General features: G+C 41.2%; 1 protein-coding gene across 1 annotated transcript; it reads right to left on the bottom strand.

Moving 5' to 3' along the window:
* Positions 1-1,684: 1,684 nt before the first annotated feature.
* NUP50 (nucleoporin 50) lies at positions 1,685-15,390 on the bottom strand. Its single transcript, XM_054399571.1, has 8 exons — positions 15,314-15,390; positions 12,797-12,875; positions 11,746-11,829; positions 9,408-9,603; positions 7,472-8,134; positions 6,498-6,573; positions 4,381-4,499; positions 1,685-2,101 (listed from the first exon to the last, which is right to left on the bottom strand). The coding sequence occupies exons 2-8, from the start codon at positions 12,863-12,865 to the stop codon at positions 1,899-1,901; spliced, it is 1,410 nt and encodes a 469-aa protein (XP_054255546.1). The 5' UTR covers positions 12,866-12,875; positions 15,314-15,390; the 3' UTR covers positions 1,685-1,898.
* Positions 15,391-16,944: the final 1,554 nt, after the last annotated feature.

The raw sequence follows: 16,944 nt of genomic DNA, 5'->3' as shown, positions 1-16,944 counted from the left end.
AACCCAAAACCAAAACCACCCAAACAAAACAACAACCAAAAAAAGGCACCAGTTTGTATTTCAAATATTTGAAATTGTATCTGAGCTCCCTTTAGGTTTGGCTGTTAGAAATGCAATTCATATGATCTCAGTGTAGGTGAAATAGGAACAAAGGCCTTTGTTTTTGAACTTTGGTCAAGAGAGCCATGGATACTAGAAAGGTTTTCCTCATTTCAGTTAAAGAGGGGGAGAAAAAGAAGGCCATAAACTGAATTTTGCATTGAATTTAGGACCAAAGGCAGCTGTCTGTCCTGCCACAGAGAGCAGTGGGGAGCAGGTAAGTTGTGCTGCAGCTAATCAAATGGTGCTAACTAACTCCTTTGTCCCTACCCACAGCATACTAGCGTGGATTTCCAGGTCCTCTCTGACAATTGCATCATCTTGCTTCTTTAAAGAATGGGATTTTTCCCCTCTGTGCAGCATTAGCCAGAGGCAGGTTGGCACATTTCTTCCATCTCCCCAGAGCTGATCTGTGTGACAGATCCAGGAGCAGTTCAAGTTAGTATTATTATCTAGCTCTAGGGTAGTTACCAGAGCTGGAAGTGAAGCAGAACAATTATTAAAGAAGGAGTTTCCAGCAAACAAGACTTGAGAAAGAAAAGGATTAAATAATTAAATGAGGTCTGATAAAGTTGAGATGGAAACTGAGAACAGAATGATGTTCTTATCCATGAATTATTGCCACATGGTTGATTAACACTGCTGAAAACTAAGTTATGAATAAACCCCAGTGCTCCCTGCTAGCCACAGAAAGTTTCTCCTAAAGCTGAAAACTACTGCTTTACTTACTGTAATGCAGTAAAGTACTGCAGTTTTAGCACAGGGCAAAAATAATTACTGACACACACCCTTATGCATGTATACTTGGTAAGGGCCAGAGGCAATATAAAGACCTATAAAAATCCTGAAATCTGTTTGTGAAAAGAGCTAGCTTCAGAAAAGTACCAGTAGCAAGACAAATACAACACTTACAACTCTGCCTCTGCCGGGTTTCAGTTTTAGCCCAAAGGACTAGGGAAGAACACCTTGGAGGGACACTGCAACGGAAGTGCAACCCTTTGCCTCTGACTTGTCAGAAGGCCGCGAACACCAGCTGTGGTTATGGTCCAAGATAAACAGTCTTCCAGTTGTCTGCTTGTACTATTGCACATCATGACCTTGTTGCTACAGTAAGGACAGAACTGACAGTTCCTCTCTACAAAATGCTACTGTGAACAAGACTATGCAAGCAAGTTTTCTTTGAAATAGCTGGAGCTGCAGTCTCCGAGTCCTCAAAGCGCACACATCTCTTAAGAGTTAAAACACAGTACAATATATAATCATATCGCTGCTGTTGGTGGCGGTGGGGTACATTGTTGTCACAGAGTTGGAAAAATTGAGTCTTACCAGAATATGACAGACCAATCACAATTTAAAAAAAAAAAAAAATCTGTAATCTAGAAACAGTTTCAACAGTTTCAACTTCACCATCCTCCCTTCTCAAAAGAGGAGGTTATTGCATTGCACTGCAGTCTGTGAGGAAGCTCTGGTACCATCATTTTGTACTCTGATTTCAGTCTGTTCAGTCAAACTGACCAGTGTTAAAAATATATGGTTTAATTTAAAATCAATGTGCTTTATCCAGAAGAGGTCCTACACACAGATAGATATTGAAAAATGAGGGAGCACAGTCCAAGGCTCGTGTTCTATTAAAGCTTTTATTAGCTAGTTTAGCTTTTCCTCACAGAATCTTTCCAGAATTCCTTTAACAGTTCTTAATATCAGAGTAAAGAGTTAAGTGTTCAAGTGAAGTTATGGAAGGGGAAAAAAGAGCAGCAGCAGTTTGGCAATAAATCCTCAAATCACTGACTGCAACTTAATTAAGCCTCCTTCTTCTCCAGTAAGATTTTGTGCAACTCATCTGCATCCTCGCTTGTTTTCACTCTGATTAACATAGTAACAGGAACAGATGGATTCTTCTCATCAATTGGTGGGTTAGGAACACAAACTATAAGAACATTGTTCTTCCCGGTTCTTGTACATGGCATCTTAGGTGGAATGAGAACATTCAACAGTATGTTTCCTGCATATGAGGAGGGGAAGGGAGAAAAAAACCAACAATGACAATTAGCAGTTTCTCAGCTTTTGCTGCAGTATAAATGTTAGTATAGTTACTAAATGGGGTTTAAGTTTGTGTTTGGCAGGAAGGCAACTCACAAGTGTCATGGCACACTCGTCTTAATCTTCTCTAACCATCTGCTCATGGCCATTGCTCTCACAGCTTTCTTTCCTCATTATGAAGGAGGAAATGTCTGAAAATACCATGTCCTCCTTTTTTAAAGGGAGGAGGCTAAAGAGTATCAAGTGACAGTAGGGACACACCGGGCTGGGGGGAAGGGGACAAGGGAGAAGCAGCAAATGAGGAATCAAGTCACAGTGCTTAGCTTGTGCAGGTTACTCATTCTAACCACCACGCACATGTCATAAGCGAAAGCAAAAAGTTAGCCTTAACACAGCTACAGACGTGTTAATCTAAACCGGACTAACTATGCTAGAAAACTATTCTGTGTCCTCAAATCGTGCAAGGCATCTGATGGGGTCTACCACCAGGTTACTAACAACATCGTGAGTTGGACAGCTTCGGTATTAGTGGTCTATTAAAACAGCTGCAAACAAAGTCAAATCTGCTTCCACGGAAGATGCACGCGTTTTGTAAACCTGGTAAAGGTTCAGAACACAGGAGTAGTATTTAGGGAAAAGTCACTCTTCACCTTCCCTTCCAGTTCAGTTTTTCAACACAGTGAGATTTTTTTAGGAAAGGATTAGAGCACTGTGTGAAGATAGCAGAAAGGAAAGTAAGTGTACATCACTATGACTGCGGAAGCTTCCAGAAACCAATGCTTGGAAACACCAAGCTGAAATGTCTTAGTGGATGAGCTGAAGAAAAAATAAAGATTTCCTCATACATCACCTCGGATGAAGGTAGAGGGAATGTAAGTCAACACCGTAACAACTAGCATCAGCTGAGTGAAGAATCAAGACTTGTGTTAAAGAGGAGGTAATTCCAGGAAAGCAAGTTTTCAACACATCCAAATACCCCAAGGAATGCTGACCTGACCACCTCCAGCTGTACTGCCTAGAAGTGTCCTTTAGCTGGCATACCTAATCTCCACTGAAAGAAGTTAATGGTTTACAAGTTTTGAAAATTGCCCCTAATGGGCCTGGCAGAGACTTCAATTGACTTCCCAGAGTGAATTTTAAAGTGGAAGTGATGCCACATATACCAATGGTCTACAGCACAGTGTGGCTTTAGTCCTCAAATCCTGTATAAGCAGAGTGTTTATTTCATTTTAAGGAAGCTGTTAAGTGCATGTGACCCTCACATGCATGTTTATTGGAATTAGGTACTGAAGAGAAGCAAGGTTTTTCAAAAACAAATATCAGAATATTGATTTGCACAGTTTGAGGGTAGAAACACTCTTCAGCCAGAACAGTGCACCTTAAAAACCTTAATGCATCAAGTCCCACTAATGCTTAAAAGAAATGTTTTGTGGTTTTTTTCTTTTAGAGTAGCTTTATGTTAATGTTAACTTCTAAAGATACTCTGAGGAACTATTACACTGCATACACATTGTTCCAATTCTGTAGAGTCAATCTACCATTTGTGATCCACCTGAAGCTCACAGGTGGACATCAGCATGCATTTAAGAGCAATGCATACAGCAGAATCTTGCATGCCTGATCCATGTAATGCTGCCCTTTACCCCCATGTACAAGGCATGTAGGCCTGCACGGACAAATATTTGCATGTTCAGGATGAATTGCAAACAAATTAAACTGGGCCTGCATCACTAAAGGGGTAGAAGCCCCATCCCTGGAAGTTTTTAAGGCCAGGCTGGATGTGGCTCTGTGCAACCTGATCTAGTGGGAGGTGTCCCTGCCCATGGCAGAGCAGTTGGAACTAGATGATCCTTGAGGTCCCTCCCTTCCAACCCTGACAATTCTATGATTCTATCTTTGCTGTTTTTCATTCATCACACCTAATGTGTACTTCACAGTGGCTCTTAAGCCACACTTGAAAGCAACACTCAAGTCAGGGATAGAGAAACGTTAGTAAAAAAGGGGGGAGGAAGAATACCCAAACATAGACCATAACCTTTTACTTCCTTGCACTGCTTCACGTGCACCACTTTGTAATACTCCTTAGAGGCATTCAATTGCTTGTCCCAATACTCAATTTACATTTAAAAAACATAGAAACATTTTCACTAATCGAGCCTGTTGTGCTATGGAACAAAACAAATCCTAATGCTTAGCAGGGAATCTCACATCAACACTTGCTGCCGGAAGAAACTTGCTTACCTAGATTGGTATCTGCTCGGACTAGGAGTTGAGTTTTTTCATTTCCTGCTGGCTTTAAGTGTAATGTTCCTACACCTTTTTCTTTAAATTCATTATCCTTTTTGTAGAACAGTTTGCACCTGTAGAAAACAAACAAACAAACAAACCCAGCAAACTACACAACAAAACAATCCAAACAACCTTGTTTGCACAAGTATCGAGAGATTAAATACAAAGATACCTACCTCCCAAACACACACACATATAGGTCTGGATACATCTGACTCACAGTAATCAGGAGTTAACATGCTGTGAGTAGCATAAATCTGTATCATTACAGACCTTGTTTAATGTGCTTACAGATAGTACTTCCAGTTCAGAAGGAGAAAGCTAATTATTTCTTTTGGTAGTGAAATGACTTTTAGTGAAAAGTAAAGTGCACAGGAAGCTGTTCTCAGGATCTACAAGGTGTAGCAACTGTAAGTTACTGTTTGAAACCACTAACAACAAAGCCATTAAGAACTTGTCATATCATTCTGAAGTTATAATAGGATTTTTATGTAAAATATAAAACTCTCTTTTTAAGTGAAGCTGACGTAGGTTTAGACAGGATGTCTAACCATAGAGAAGGGTCCTGCAGGGAAGGGTAGAGAGTCCCAGGGGTGGACCCAGGATATGACAAATTTTTGTTTATAATATGGAGTGTGTCCAGAGAAGGGCCATGAGGATGATCAGAGGGCTGGAGCACCTCTCCTATGGAGACAGACTCAGAGAGTTGGGGCTGTTCAGTCAGGAGAAGAGAAGGCTCCAAGGACACCTTATTGTGGCCTTCCAGTATCTTAAGGGGACCTACAGGAAAGCTGGGGAGGGACTTTTTTAGGGTGTTAGGCAGTGGTAAGACTAGGGGGAATGGAGCAAACCTGGAAGATTCAGATTGGATGTCAGGAAAAAATTCTTCCCCATGAGGGTGGTGAGACACCAGAAAGGGGTTGCCCAGGGAGGTGGTAGAAGCTCCATCCCTGGAGGTTTTTCAGGCCAGGCTGGATGTGGCTCTGAGCAACTTGGTCTAGCGAGAGGTGTCCCTGTCCATGGCAGGGGGGTTGGAACTGGATGATCCTTGAGGTCCCTTCCAACCCTGACAATTCTATGGTTCTGTTATCTTACTCTATTTAAGCTGGCAGCAAGGCCAGCTCTTCTCTCTTTCTTCCCTCTCTTGTCCCAGGGAGGCACCTCTCTTATCTCCTGGTATTTTTACTGTGCAATCATGGCTTAGGCATGGGGGTGTAGTGCAGCCTTGATGAGCCTTGGGGAGGGAGCAAGCAGGGAGGGAGGGCAGTTTGGGCCTGGCCAGACCAAACTAGCCTAGAAATAGGGGAGGTAAGAAAGAGCACTAGGGTTTTGGCCTGGTTTTAGAGAAAGCTTTGGCCTGAGGGGGTTCTGTGTTAAGCCCAGAATATGGATTTGTGTTATTTCATATGTTTTTCACTGTAGTTTGTAGTTATTAATAGCACCTTCCATTTAATCTTGCAATATATTCTGTATTTCTATCCAAATCCTGTGTGGAGTTGTCTTTAGCTACTTTTAGAGTAGTTTTAGAGCTGGTCTTGCTCCATTAACCCAAGACAAAAGCTCTAATAAGCCTGCTTCCAGTAAAGCTAAGTCTCATTTTCGACTTAAAAGTACAACTTGTTCACTCCTTCATACAACAATCAGCATTTTCCAAATGAAGTGTCTTATTTTAGCCTTCAAAAACACAGGCTGAGCACCTGATTGATTTCAGCAGTACAGTATGTTATTTTTGTGGTACAAGCCCTACAATTTAAACTTAAAAAAACCCTGAAGGCAGAAACACCTTCATTTGTTAAAATCAGAAGAACCCAAACTAGCTATTACTGCTGTGTCCAAGACATAAAAAAATTTTAGTAAGATCTTACACACTTCTGTCTGTAATTAGCTTCTTTGAAAAGTGGAACTTCTTTTTCTTTCTGACTTCTAGCAAGCTTTATTAAGTAGGAAATCAAGAATGCATACAATGCATACATCACTAATTATGCTCTCCAGTAAATACCAATACACAGGTATGAATTTTCTTCTCCAAGTTACAATTCTGTTGACTATTCAAAGTTAAAGTCACTTACTTCTTTGAGTAGAAAGCATCATCCTCTTTTATTTCATTAACAATGACTTTTGGTGGCTCTTCTTCCTCCTCTTCTCCTTTAAATAAAAATTTTAATACATTAAAGTTGTATTTTTGGTGGTGTAGCTTCTTTGAACTATATTTGACCTGTGGCCTGGCAATGATTGTCAAAATATATTTAAAGCCAGTCTGAGCTTTGAAGCACTTCATCTACAGAAAAAGCTGACTTTCTTTCCATCCAGCCACTTTCTTCAAGAAACTTTATGCTCATGCTCCGTTTAAATGGGATGAAAATACTGAACACCCCAACTTAACAATTAAACAAAAAAATAATTAAAAAAAAAACAGCTTAGTAAGTCAAACAAGTCAAAATCTTCGGTTGGAACCTATTACATTTTTCAAAGAACAGTCTCAACAAATGGGTCCTAGTAAAGCATAATCAATACTTCTACCAGCCAGATTTAACTTGAGGGAAGGGAAATAGTTGCAGGTATCAGCTTACTGTACCCACCTTAGGTAAACAGTAGAGTAAAACTGTCACTACTGTGTAACCTTTCTGGCTTCACATTCTATTAAGTGAGGTCTATGAAATTGTTCTGTATCTATGCATTTTACTGAAGGGAACTCTTGATAAACCTATTGGGAAAAGCAGCAGGATTGAAATGTCCTGCAGGCTCAAAGATGAACATTTCTTTAAATTTCATCATTTCAAGTCTTGTACTCAGCTACAGAATTATATTCTCTTATTTAAAGTATAAATCTGAGAAATACATAGGTTTTGGTAACAATGTCCTTTTAGTGTTACTCAAACAGTATGCAAGACTGAGATATTTCCAGGTTAGTAGTACAGTTTTGCAATTTCAAATTGAAGAACAATTATGATCCAATTCCACTTAGGATTATTTCATGCTTGCAGTATGAAGTCCCATACATTCACAGCTTCCCACTGAAATCATCATTTTAAATAGAACTTACCTTTGTCATCACTGTTGCCACTTTCTGTCTGAGCTTCCAATACGTTGGTGGATACTGCAGTGGCAGACTTAGCTTGGTTCGTGTCTTTTCCAAACAAACCTGAACTCCCAGGAGAAAAGGAGAAACTACTGAGTGCTCCTGAACCAAGAGAACCCAAAACAGAACTGTCAACGCTCTTCCCAAAATTAAACGAGACGCTCGATGTAGCTTCTGATGATGGCTCTTTTTTTTCTGATGCAGCATCAGGTTTTTTCTCTGAGGTATCCCCACTTTTGTTGTTGTTAAACAGAAATGATGATCCTTGCTGTAACTTTGAATTCCCAAATGCAGAAACAGACTCAGTGCCAGGTGTCTTGTTGCTTTCATTTTCGGAGCCACTGTCGCTACTGCTTCCATGCTGCTGTTCAATATTTGCTAGGTACTTCTCATAGTCTCTGAAGATGGGTGTCAGGTCACACAGTGGGTTTGTGTTTACATGCTTAACTATCCAGTCACGCACAGAACAGTTTAAAGCTGCTAATTGTTTGTGGTAAACACTAGAGCTACAAACTTTACTCTGAGCATAGCCAGATGAGGATGGTTGATTGCCTCCATTAGCCTTTGGACTCGTAGCCTTTTTCTCAGTGAATGTAGTAGCAGTGGGACCATTTGACATTGTGGATCCTATTACAAGGAAACATGGATTAGAACATTTTTTTCCCCAGAAAGCAGAGTTCTCAGAAAAGCCTAGCTGATGTTCTTTATACTTATCAAATCATTCCTTCTTGCTCAGTTCTGTACCTTCTCTTGGATCACAACATTGTGCACCAGATACCTTGGTACAAGTAAAGGCAATGCTGGGAACAGATCTCAGCTTCCTAAGTTTAGAATAGCAAGTTTGTTCAGGGATAGACAAAGCAGATGGAGCACACAGTTGTATAAAAACAAATCCAATGAAACATTCTCCAGAATATCATTAAAAAAAAAAGTTTTGTATTTCAACAAAACCTGAATTCAAGCTTTACCAAGTTGTAACAGTAATAGTTAGTAAAACAAAACCAAAAAAGTTCAGTCATTTCTTGACTAATGGTGTTTTAAAAACCCCTGAATTTTCAAGTCCATGGATTTTCACACTTTGGCATGGTTTCCATATAAAAGCCATTACAAGCAAATTAAAAATATCCTCACTAAATATTTGAGTTTCTCCTAATTTAGTTAAGTTCACTGAAATCTAAGTTACTCTAATAGTTTCTACTCTGTGGCCCACTGACTCTAAATCACTGTTGCATGGTTAATATTTTGTATTTCCAACACAATGAGATAGGACTTGAGGGACTACCAAAGCATAAGACTGGAGGTAAGAGTTGCCAAAAATATTTTAAGCACCTTAAAATGTAGCTACGAATGTAATAGACAAAATTCTGGTAAGACTTTGCCATGTAAGATGTACAGGACAAAAAAAGGTTAATTTTTTAACTACATTATGTAGCATGTATTTACCAAAGACTGCAAAAAAATTGCAGAAATAAGGCCTTAAAAAAATTACACAAAGAAACTGCAGTCCTACTAAATGGGCATTTTCCATTAGTTTGTTGGGGTTTTTAAATCAATTAACTGGGATGACTATTTAACTGGAACATGTTATCAGCTGCTTCATACTATTCAGAGAGTATTTCATGCCAATGTCTTCCATCCCTACTTGTGTCTATACGGCTTTTATTTATAGTACTAGTCAAATATAGTTTTCTACCCTTACAACTTCATGCATTTGATAAGCTGTCCCACAGCAGCAGCCTAAAATGTTTTAAAGAAATATTACAAAGAGGAGTAAAGTCTCAAAACCTTAAAACTGAACCGCAGGGTTATTTAAATTTGTTTTATTTTCTTTTTCCCCATCACTAAATTAACCCTACAGATTTTATGGCTGAATTTCTTGTCATATGCTATGTAAACTTACCAAATGCTGATTGTGTTTCAGAGGTGGTCTTTAAACTGGTGAAAGAAGGAGTGCTAGAGACACTACTGCTTCCATTAGACAGCCCTTCTAAAGGCTTTATGCCTGCACCATTACCAAATCCGCTGAAGCCACTTCCTCCTTTTCCCGAAGGCAATATAAAGCCTTTAAACCCTTTAAAAGCTCCTCCGCTTTCAGACTGGGGAGTAGGGAAAAAAAAGGAGGGAGGGGAACAACAAGATCAAAAAAAAAGAAAAAGAGAGAACCAGTTACATACATCTCCACACAAAAATCCTACCCCCACTTGATAGTCCATTTATTTTCCTGTAGTTCAGTGTGCCATTTTGTGCATTATTCTAAGTCAGCAATGTAAACAAACTTAATAACTTCCTTACGACACATATTGCTGCTATTTTGAAAGGATTCAGATGTCTGGTATGAAAATTAACTATATCTAGGTAGTAGATACATAAAAGTTTTTCAGAGCATCAGATGTGTTTTGACTACCTATTGAGACATTTATCGTGTCTTGTTCTCCTCAAATAATCACACAGTAATACAAAATTGCAGGCTTGGTTTTGGCAACTTTCAGCAGTTACAACTGCAATTAAGAATCCAACACTTCAAGCCACTCATCAAAAGAGCATCCTTCGTAGTCACCTATGTAATGTTTCAGTGATTTACCCAAAATACTCCAGTGTGACTGATGAGAGAAGCAAAGATAGAGTGTATTTGATAACATCATCTGTATGCTTTCTGCAGCCTTTCCATTACCTAGTTCTGAAGACTATCTTTGTAAGAAACTGGTTTCTCACCTGTTTTTCAAAGCTACAGTGTGATTAACAAGCACTGCCCATTTTAGGCAGTATATATATCTTTTCGGGTAATGAGGTTTTATTACTAGAAGTTGATTTCAGGATCTGTGGAAAGCCATCAGAGGAAAATAATTGCTTCTGAGTTTCATCTGCTTTTGCCACTGAAACAGTAAAACTTAACAATTTTAGGTTCTGTTCCAGTATCTGGCCTTGTGGACATCAGCTCTTTTTCTTTCCTGTCATTCTTTACCTCTTCTGATGCAGTCCTGTGTTTCTCATTTCCAGGTAACTATTTTTATTCACCCTCTCTGATCAGTCCTACCTACCTCTCTTTTTGGACATTCACACTAAAGTGTAGTCTTTCTCTTCCATTTAGGAACTTCATTAAATTTCACCTTTTTGTAAATGTTTTTAAGGTTTCCTACATGACCTCAGCTCGTCTTCCATCTCTTCTGATTTTTAGACTTTGCCCAGCCTGTCCTAGCTCTTCTTCCAGCTTTGATGTCTAACAGGTGACTTCCCAGCCTCCTGACTATTTCTACAATCATTTGGTTCCCTTTCTCAGCTGAATCCCTCCTGTCAAAGCTGTGATTTCTTTCTTTCATCACCTGCTCCCAGTACAATCCTTTCATTAACTGCACCGTCTGCCACATTTGTGGCTAAAACTTATCTAGGCAGAAGTGGGATAAGACAGTTTCCTCATTTACATTGTTGGGCAGCAAACAGAAAATCAAAAGCATAGGAGAAAATAATTTAGTCCCTAATTGTGCCTAGTCCCATTCAATCCAAAAGCAATTTTAAGTGCTAGGTAAAGTTTCTGTCCTATTTCTAAGATGCCCTGTGGAAAGAATGTTTCATAGAATGATATATATTCAGCAAAGCATCAGTCAATTTTTGAAAGGAGTACAATTTCATTGGACTGGGATAATGCTTTCACAGGGACTAAACCTGTAACAAAGACCAATTTCCTTTCAATTTGTTATTGCAAAGAGTAGGTGGCACTAAAGCTCTTCATAGGGTGGATAAAAAAAAGAAGTAGTATTACACTTAACAAAAGATTTGTTATCCATTCTCGGAGCAGCTTAGTATTTTGGCTTTTACTTATTTAGCCTCTGAGACATACCCTGGACCTCCAGTATGGATAACCAGTAGCTTTCAATTTCCAGGCTTCCATCTCTGCAAAGAATGAGACTGGGGCAACTGGAATGTCATTTTACCCATCTGCAGATGATATTGTGTCTGAAACACTGCATTTATACTTAAAAACCACTCATCTCTCTTCACCCAGTATTGGTATTACCCATATTTTGTTCTAGACTTATTCTTGCTGTGAAGAATCAAGCGAAAATTAGTTTGCATAGATGACCTGACTGTATGGCATACACTTTCTAAACCATAGCTTTATATACTAATTTTGCAAGCCCAAATAAATAAAACCTTAGGCATAGCTGTCCTATTTTGCAATGAAGTCAAACAAACTACACCACCAATGCTCAGATTATTTTTGCTTCCAATGTTTACATTACCTCTGATCCGACATTTCGGCGCTTTGCTTTTTTAATATCTCTGTTCTTCAGCACTTCTTCACTAGCTACTGAGAATGTTCCCACCTTTAGGAGAAAGTTATAGAATCATTAGTCAAATTCTTGGCATGCATGAAGTCTGTCTGCAGAGATGGCTAAGATCAGGTTTTGAACAGAACTGTAACACTGCTCTCTAGCAAATACAGGAAGAAGTTTAAAAAGAAGACAAACACAGAAAATACAGTACTGTGACTAGCCTGCCAGCTACTGAGACATGAGTTGATGCTTTCAGAATTGTTTGTGTTGTTCTGTACTGCATTTTCCCTTGTGCCCTCTCAGTTTTATTACAGTAAGTTATCCCACATTTTCTTTGTTTTAAAAAGCTGTAAGATATCTTTGCTGAAGATATCTTTGCTGTCAGTGTTACACTGTTACATACAACCTTCAGTTTGGAGAAAGTATATTGAGATGTGTGATGTAAGTCAGACTCCTGCAACCTGCTGTAGTTCAAGTCTTATCAAAGGCAGCATTTATTACTACCCTGTAAATGAGGAAATTGAGTTTTCTTATATTCACATTTCTGGAAGAGTACTGCTCATTTTCTTTTTTACACTAAATACTTTTATTACCACAGGAGCTAGCACAGTTTGTTTAGAGATAATACATGAGCCATATAGCCATAACTAAGTATGAGACACTAAATGTGAAGGTCTCTTACAATCAGATGGAACATCTGACTGTTTAGTACATTCCTCTGGCTGTGTAGGGACATTCAGCTAAACACTCCAAATTAAGATAGCGCTGAAAAAATACTCTTGCTGACTTAAAAGAAAAGACACAACAAAATAACCAAAAAAATCCAACCAAAGAAAAACCCCTAGGACATGAAGGAACTGTGTCTCAAGAAATCCTTTTCTTGTGAACTCAGTAAATATGCATCATGAATTTAAGTGTTCAAGAGGATTATGCATTTTAACAAGCATTTAGCTATCCTGCTATCTGCAGGGGACAGGGATGGGGACTGTGGATGGTGGAATCTAATGTGTATCCCTACCTCCTCAGCTTCATCCTCCTGATCCCAGTTTCTGTCAGTCAGTTCCTTCTCTGCAATTCTCTTTGCCATTTTTACACACCTGCATAGAAAAAAAAATACACTGAATTAATTGCATAGAAATTACAGTGTAAGCAACAGTGATCTTCAATTTGCACTACTTAGAACAAATAATGTGAATCAGAGTTAATACAGAAGCAGGTCAAATTAGGACAGTTGAAAACTAAGTGTTTCTAATAATAATTATGGAAACAACAATCAACAGCACTTGAGATTGAAGTTGTGGTGGTAAGTCATATTTGATCTTAAATTTAAACAACAGAAACATGCAATTCAATCATGGGATACATTTTCTTCATCAATGCTGGCTAGAGAAATTCAGTCCCATGACCTATGTATCTGGTCACCACTTATTCTGAATAGATGACAAAAAAATTAAAAGATGGAAAAAAAGATCTGGTTAAAACATTCCACATTCTACTCCATCTTGCCTCATGATATCTTTGTAAACAGCAAGAGAAAGGCAAGTTGGTTTATAGCATCTCAAACAGCAAGGAGGACCTGCTGAAGCAACTTGGACAGAAAGCCTGGATTACAATCAATGCTTTCCTACAAAAGACAGGATTGGGAGAATATTACTAGTTAGACTTTGAAAAGTTCTGTTATGAATAAATCAGACTGGTTTTCCACCAGAGCACAAACAAGGAATATCATGAATGTTACAGCAATTACTGTAAGCAGCCAATAATTGTTCTGCTGGTTGTAATGTAAAGGAAAATCAACTTTGGAGAAGGAATGTCTGTAACAGTATTAACTTCTGAATTCCATTTTACTAAAGTACAGCCTGGTCAGATTAAAAAGGAAAAAAAAAAAAAGAAAAAAAGAATCCACCAATAGTTTCATTTTGGAACTGAAAATTGTAACAGTACATGTTTGCTGAATTTCAGAGCTGAAAAAGGTCATGATGCATGGTTACAGAAATCTTCTTTAGCTGGTGAAATATTTTTAAACAGAACAGTAAACCCAGCAACAAACAAAAACAAAGGAACAAGAAAACTCAAAAGTTAAAGTTATACTGGCTCCCCAGTCCAGTTTCCTACAAGGGTATAAAGTGTATACAAACACTTGCAACCAGAGGAAGACAAGACTTCATCTCTTTCGTAACAGCCAGAGCACAAAGGCTAGTTAAACCTACAATTACACCATGGGATTCCACGGAAGATCAAATTACCACTTTTAACCTAGCCGCTGAAGCGTGACAAGCACGTTAACTAGAAAGCCTGTTCTCCACTAATAGAAGAGGGGGAAAACCCGTTGGCCTTGACGCCAGGTTTTTTGCAGCTACCCGTGTTTACATGGTTTCTCTACATCAACACTGAAAACAGAAAACAGAATCTAAGGTATGAATAAGCAAGAGAATCCTTGATACATTTTTCTAACCTGTGAAATAAAAAGCAACAGAAAACCACCTCTGATATTCACAGCCTTCAATGACGTTTAGTAGCAAATGCTCTGAAGGAGTTACGATTTTGAGAAACAGCTCTTTTTTATTAAAAAAGAAAAATTGTTGAACTACTACAATCGATATAGCAACTACAGCTGCCCCACTTAATGCAGCAATTTGAAGACAAGAATTTAACGTTTGCGTTCCACCACTGTCACCTATCTCTCTCTGAGGCTACAAACCCCGCACTACTGGAGCAACCAACCTAAAACCAAGATAGCGAAAGAAGTCACTGGTATCTCATCATACTGACAAGACTAAACAAGCGGTGCACGCCTAACGCTGCAGACACTTTTCCGTCCCGCGTTGTGTCACTGAGGCAGGAAACGCCTGCGGAAGCCTGGCAGCCACTGACCCACGTTTCTCCTTTCCTCCGAAGATCTTCGTTTTCGGCTAGGTTTAATATGCATAGTCCCGCTTGCCTCCTTTCCGAGGGGCTAGCTGCCGTTCCCGGTAACACGCGGAGTTCCCCCCTCCCAGCGCACACAGCTCTGCGCTTTTACAACTGAATGCATTTCTGCTCCCCCGCCCCAGTGTAACTCGCCAAAACGCCATCGCCCCCAGCACCGCGATCCAGCTCCTAGAGAGCCGGCAGTTTCCAAGGGGAAACTCCCTCCCTACTCGGCATCTCTCTGGCTGGCAGTCCTGTTTGAGGCCCGCAGGTGACACACGCAGCCGGATCATCCCTTCTCTTCAGCCCCGTTTGAAATCCACGCGCTTTCTTCAGCGAGCGCGCCCGGGCGGGGACACTCCCGCCTGCGGCGGGAAGTGCACACAGCCGGGCGCCCCAAGGGGGGCACCAACTGGACGGGAACGAGGCCGATCTCTCTCCTGGGACGCCGGTACGTCCGCCTGCTCGCCACAAGCACCAGATCTGGGCCTACTGCCGGCCTCAGCCCTGCCCCGCGATGCGGTGCGTCCCGTCCCTCCCGCGCACGTCAAAGGCACCAAAGCGGGCGATCCCAGCAGGAATGGAAGCGGGGGAACGGAGAAGGGAGGACAGAGCTGCCACTTACCCCACAGTGCGTTCTCTCGCGGGTGCGGAGCGGCTATTCCACGCGATGCTGGGCTGTGGGGCCGAAGCTACGGCCGGCAGGAGGCGGAGTCTGGTCGTAAACTGCCCGGGCCCGGAGCCCGCTCACCATCCCACGGTCTTCTCTCTGCCTCTGCGGCTAGTTGGTGGCGCTTAAGCCGGCGTCAGACCGTCGCCATTTTACCCCTCCCGAAAAACGGGGAAGAAAATTGTTTGAAAAACCAAAGAGGTACGGTCCAGCCCGCGTCCCCACAGCCGCCTTCACCGCGCATGCGCCCCACTGCTCCCGCGGCCGGCGTTGCAGAGCAGGAGATGGGGGGAAAAGGGCGGAGGCAGTAGCCCTACTACCGGCCGCTGGGGCGCGGGTCACGTGGCTGCCGCGGCCCAATGGCCAGGCTCGCCCTGCCAGAGGCCGGCCGGGCCGCGCATGCTCTCAAGGCATTGGGTCTCGCGCCGGCTGTTCGAATTGTCGTCACGTTACTTCCGGTGCTGGCCTGTGTCAAGCGGCGGGGCTGGCCCTGTCGGGGTTGGCGGTGTTGAGGCGCTTCTAGACCTCAAATTAGGCAGCGCACAGTGGTGTAGGCGTGTCTGAGTCACGCGTGGCTGGGAACGTGCGCGTATCGTGCACTAGCTCTATCCGCCTCCTCTCCTCCGCCCGCCCGCCCGGCCGATAGGAGCTGCTGCTGACTCACGGAGCAGGTCCTGCTCTGACTTGGTTCACGGCGGCAGAAGTAGTTTGCCAGGCTGTGTGCCTGACTGACCTATAAAGCCCTGGCTCGCTTACTACCGTTTCTCCCCGCGGTATAATGGCACGTGGGATTGATGCCAGTGCGAAGTGACAGAACATAACGACCTCTGCTGTAGTTCTAGGTTGGAGATGGCGACTGCCAAGCAGTTTTGCATCATGTATAGCAATCGTGTACTACCTCGGAACGGTAACAGTAAACGTTGAGGCGCCTTAATCGGAGTAGACCTAAAACGTGCAGTTCTCATGCCTTGTTTTAGGTGATGGTTTGCAGGTACCGCTTGGGGTGCCACGCTTGCTGACTGAAACACCCTGAATAGAGAACTTGCTCTTCTAAAGTGTATAAATTCATTAAATGACAAAGGGGAGGGGGGAAACAACAACAAACGAAAAACCTTCCATTAACAGTAGTTACGAGGTATTGATATTTACTCTTATCTGACTCCTGAGGCACACACCAACTCCCCGGTTGTGTTACTTAGCTTTAACCTTCCATCAATGTATTTTCACCCTATGTTTTGCTTCTTTAGAAAGTGTACAACTATTTTGAACCATTTGCAGGTAGTAATTTGGAAAACTCAGATTTTACCTGCCCTCCTGGGATTTCACATGCACTTACTTTAAAATGTGTCTCATGGCATAATGAAGTTATGTTAATACTTTGAATTTAAAATTAAATGTTTCTTAAGTATCTGGTATAGCTTACTGTCAAATATAGGACAATTACTGTGCCATTAAAATTTTTAACTGGCACCGAAATGCGTTAGATCCCATCAGTGACTCCATGTGTTTTTAATGTTTCCTTTAATCCTAGAACACAAAACCCATTCTCCTTTAGTCTTTTATTGCAGCATCTACCTGGCAGCCCT

Source organism: Indicator indicator, chromosome 3, assembly GCF_027791375.1.
Source record: "Indicator indicator isolate 239-I01 chromosome 3, UM_Iind_1.1, whole genome shotgun sequence".
Classification (NCBI taxonomy): domain Eukaryota; kingdom Metazoa; phylum Chordata; class Aves; order Piciformes; family Indicatoridae; genus Indicator; species Indicator indicator.
The sequence above is the reverse complement of the archived record's forward strand: the minus strand, read 5'-3'. Positions and strand labels throughout refer to the sequence as shown.